The sequence below is a fragment of the Loa loa genome (assembly GCF_000183805.2).
Source record: "Loa loa unplaced genomic scaffold supercont3.374, whole genome shotgun sequence".
NCBI classification, from domain to species: Eukaryota; Metazoa; Nematoda; class Chromadorea; order Rhabditida; family Onchocercidae; genus Loa; species Loa loa.
The window spans coordinates 27444-32276 of record NW_018108554.1 but is presented as its reverse complement, the minus strand read 5'-3'; the positions used below and the strand labels follow the sequence as shown (position 1 = coordinate 32276).

The window sequence follows — 4833 nt, the reverse complement described above, 5'->3', positions numbered from 1 at the left end:
GTCCAAGTATCATTAAATATCTGCAGAGAATTCACAGATTTCAGCAGTGGGGACATTTTTGTTTGACAATATTCCAGTAGGGTAATGTATCCTTTGACCGGCAGCCATTAGCACCGCCATCATGGATTCTTGCTAAAGTTTCGCAGTCACTTTTTCCATAGCATTTCACTTTATAACGATTACTTAGTCGCTGAAATTCAAAAATATTAGTTGCTGCAGATTTATTATTGTAATTGGAAGCATTAAAAATGGAACTCAAGATAGCAAAGATGTAGCATTTTTGAATAAAAATTTTCAAAAATTAAATGGCTTTGTGCAGAACAAGACGAAACTTTATGAGGTAAAGGAAACTGATATGCAAGTGGCGATGCATTTCTTTAACCTCCCATCGCTATCCTTTATTAATTAATTCAATAAGTAGAGATTATTAAACTCAGAAATCTTACTAGAGATACAATCTACCAATTTCGAAAGAATTATTTATCTTTACTCTCAAAAGTTTTGTAGCAATTGAAAAGTTTAAGTGTATTTTTGATTATGCTTTAAACGAAATGCAAAAGATGTTGAGTGTGACTCGGGGAAACCAGATGCATTTGATTGTCTCGTTTTTGCCGACATTCTTGTTCAAAGGATTGTCAAGAAGATTCCATGTCATAAAATATAAGTTCATAAAATGCTTGATATCCACGAAGGTTGAAGGAAATCGAATTACCCGTAGGCATTCCTGAGAGCACTCATAATTTTCGGCGCACGTTAACCATGCCTCTTCCTCATCCTGGTCGTCTTCTTTACCCGGCTGATAACATTGCTATAATTTGAATTATTACTTACCCTATTCTTCCAATTCCGGTTATTAATTTATCTGTTTATAAAAGAAGTTCTGATCAAAAACCATTTTTTTTTTTTGATAAAAGACGTAGGTATTCCAAAAAGTGCATTGATAAACGGATAAAGTAAAAAATTGGAAATTTTTTCTGTAATAGATCTTGAACCGAAAAATATGATTTGCAATTCAAAAGGAAAAATATCGAGATCTCTTCCATTTCTTTTAGTTAAATTGGTATTCAAAACTAGTTAGATGATGAAGTTCATTTTCTGCTGTTTAAAGGTAAGAAAATTGAACTAGCGGAAACGAATACCACATTTTAGCAAGGAAATGACAGTTTTTGATTTGAGACAAGCACCATTACTTTATAGTGATAGATGTTGAGTCGAAAATAGCCGCATCCATACCTTCCATGAATGTCCTCGTCGCAACCTTTTGGAACACATCCTGAATCTGCTTCACACATTGCTCGCATGCAGTCGCTTGGAAATTCCACTAAAGTTCTTAGGGATCTAAGCGACAAGTTTTCAGATATTTTTACAAAATTTTCATTTAACTTTCAGCTGAAATTTCGAGTACAATTGCATATGGAATTTAAAGTTCAAAAAGCTGACATACAGTATCGTTTAATCATCATTAAAAAGAACCTTACTGAACAGCGAAGGTTGGAGCGTTAGTTTCAAAGACATTTTGGTAACGTTACTAAAATATATTTATAAAACTTCTTAACAGCAAGTAAAAAGCTAACCTTGTGGAAACATGAGCAATGAATTTGACGGGAAGAAGATCGAGAAGTAGATTAAAATAGAAATAATTAACATTGTCTTGCTGGATATGTATGTGAGAAATTAGATTACAGGACTGGCCATTATTGGAAATGAAGGAAGTTGCCTTAAAAACAATCCTATGTATCATAGAAAAGCAAGCAGCTACTCTGATTTGAGTTACTACTGTATCGATAATGACAGAGGATTTGTGAAACCCATGACCACTAAAACTTCCATTTTTTAAATATTAAAATAGATGATGCTGTTTTCGCCGGTGATTGATGACAGTGAAGTGAATTAAGAAAAATTACTAATGTGTCCTCGGGTTTTGGCTTAGATCTAGGATCAGAATTTCTCGAGATTCATAAATCCATAATCCTGATTCGGAATGGTAAAGGTGAGTCAGCGGTGATGACACTAAAACAAGCGCCAATCCTGGTTAGTTAATACTCCTTGAAACACTTTCCCTTACTAGGAAATTAACTTTGTAAAATTTGAAAATTCCCCTGAACTTATTTGACTCTTTGACTGTTTTTCTGAAAAGTTGAAAAACATGATTTTTTTTTTATTTGAAAAATTTTTGTCCAAATGTATACGAAGGCAAGCGATATTTAAAAACTGACTGATGGTATAAATCATATTTTGGAAAGCTTATTCTAGGATGAAAAAAGCGAGGAATATCACCAATCGTGTATTACTTGTTTTCCGTTGCTGGATTTCCTAAATGAATAATGTAAAAAAAGTGAAGGCAAATAATTCAAAGCAAAATTTTATAATCAATTAAATAGAACAGTTTAGCCAAGTGGTAATTTGAATAGTAAAATCAAAAGTAGTTATAAAAAGTTGTAATTCAAAGCCTATGCTTCCAAATATGGTTAATGATTTGTGGAAGTGGAATGGAATTAGAAGGAAAATACTGACATTAAAATGAAAAAGATGGATGGTGAGAAATAACATGAAAATTTTCCAAACTTTTTACGGCAATTAAATTGTATCTGGCCTGAATCATTAGAACTGCTTTTGAAAGTAAATAATTAAAAAAATTTTTCCATTCTTCTATTTAAAATCAAAATCTTTTTTTCTTTCATACTTAAATTTACTGGTTTGTTGGATTGACATTATGAAATAAAACTTATCAATAAATAGTCAGAAAATATTTTTGTGAGGTTTATTCATGATCCAAAGAAGGGTGAACAATTTTAAATTTTTGCTGGAACTGCTTATTATCAGTAATATTTCAAACAATATAACACAGTTTAGAGTAGCCATTTATCACGGATAATTAGATAATTTACTCCGTAATTCCCGAAGTTTCAAAATAGATGAAAGATTTAAAAAGCTACGTTTCGAATATGACTGACACTGTATATAGTTTAATTTAATTGAAGTTTCACTTTCTGATAGTGAGTCCCTTGTCAGCAGCCCAATCCACGATACGGATAAGGATTCAGAAAAGATTGCTCAGTGGTTGAAAGTTCGCATCGTTAAGCGTATTTTAATTAGAAGTGAAGCTAAATATCATTTTCTACTAACAGTTTAAGTAAATTATGAGCAAGTTATATAAAGAAATGAAATAGTTCACAGATGGATACGTAATCAGCTGATAAATTTATTATGGAAGAAAACAACCAAACGATTGGAAAAAATGCACTACAATCGATATAATATTTTCCGGTGTAGGCAAGCACTGATATCAACAGTGGTATTACACAGGACTTGCAGAACTACTTCACAGAACCCGTTCACACAATTACACTAGTCTGTTGATCTTTCTACTGTGTTTTGACATTGCCTTACTGAAGTCATTTCCACACTCGATAAAGTGTCCACGTTGGGTACTTTGTGTGATGATCCGTCATTTAGTAAACACGGATGTAAAGTAAACTGAATTGGGTTGAACAAAAAGGTAATTACTATTGATCATTTCAACCATTCAATAATACCGTTTAAAAGTTTGGTATTAGGTCCAAAGTTATGAAAGATTTCAACTTTCTATTCCAATCTATTTCAATCCTTACTCTTTCAAATTTGCAGAATTTCGAAAACCGTATAAAGACCTATAAAGAACAGGAAAGGAACCTGATGTATAAAGCATTCTTCAGTACTACTTATAGGTATGGTGTATTCTTCAGGAAGAAAAAAATGCGTGATTGCGTAAACTGGATGACGTATTACTCATTTTTATTACGTCGAAACAAATGAAGATGTCAGATGAATGGATTTGCATATAATAAACTAATCTAATTGAAGGATTCCTGATGGTTGGTTTATTTCCTTGGATTTGCTTCCGTATAAGTTAGATAAATACATTGCTGTATCATCAAATTGTTTGAATTTTGAAATCATTCATTCCCAATTCGAGTGTAATTTGAATTGAAGCGATGGTGCCTGTGCATCATGAACTTCTAATTGTAAATAGACTGTATAAGACCTACTTGCTTATATAGGACTAATGTACTTGTATTGGAATGCTTTACAGAATGTGCAGGTAAGTTCGGCATTAATTGCATGTGTCCACCCAGTGAATCATGGCTAGTCACGAAAACAGACTGCTTGGAGCAAGTACTAGAAATTTGTAGTCAGTAAGATGTAAATTTATCACAGAGTTCAGTCAAAATGATTCGCAAGAAATGCATTCCTGGCTTATTTGTGGTCTCCGTTTATTTTGTGCAGTGCAATACTGAATGAACAATTTATTGGCTTTAAAGAAATGTATTGTTGAGAACATTAAAATATGCTTGCTTTACTTGCTGAATGGCTTTTTAACGGTTAATGTTTCTGTGGGTCATTTTAATGTACAAAACTTAAAGATCAGCAAAGTCACTTCCAATCGTTTGCCGCAACTTCTTTGAATAACGGAAAATGAAAAGAACTTGATGGGTTTAAAAGATATCAAAATCGCATGATGTCTTTCACTATTTCCTTTCTTTGTCTTTGCAAATCCTTGATGTTTTGCAATCGGATAACAAAGATTACTACTTTTAAAAACAGCGAAACATGCGACAACGAATCAAACATGACTCATCGTCGGTTCATTAATATTTAAATACTAGAAATATATGTCTGTGTGAACTTATTTTGATGAGGATTATCATAATATTTAGGAAAGTGAATATGCAATGAATTTTGATTAGCTTAGCTGAATAAGCAGTGAGAACAATTACTTATGTCGCAGGAAATTACGAAAATTGTAAAAATATATCACATCAAATATTTTGGCTATATTTCGTGACATTTAAT

At 32.3% G+C, this 4833-nt stretch overlaps 1 protein-coding gene across 1 annotated transcript; it reads right to left on the bottom strand.

Annotated features, from left to right (window-relative positions):
• LOAG_00859 (hypothetical protein) lies at positions 1-1398 on the bottom strand. The gene is made up of 3 exons (XM_003136399.2): positions 1191-1398; positions 713-808; positions 1-190 (listed from the first exon to the last, which is right to left on the bottom strand). The coding sequence occupies exons 1-3, from the start codon at positions 1299-1301 to the stop codon at positions 41-43; spliced, it is 357 nt and encodes a 118-aa protein (XP_003136447.2). The 5' UTR covers positions 1302-1398; the 3' UTR covers positions 1-40.
• Positions 1399-4833: the final 3435 nt, after the last annotated feature.

Bases quoted from the DNA above. Each gene is read 5' to 3' on its own strand.
- LOAG_00859 (XM_003136399.2), bottom strand. From the start codon at position 1,301: ATGCGAGCAATGTGTGAAGCAGATTCAGGATGTGTTCCAAAAGGTTGC. The intron at 809-1,190 runs GTAATGGTGCTT...TTCAAATTATAG, and splicing joins TCAACATCTATCACTATAAA to CAATGTTATCAGCCGGGTAA. The intron at 191-712 runs GTAATTCGATTT...TTTGAATTTCAG, and splicing joins GCTCTCAGGAATGCCTACGG to CGACTAAGTAATCGTTATAA.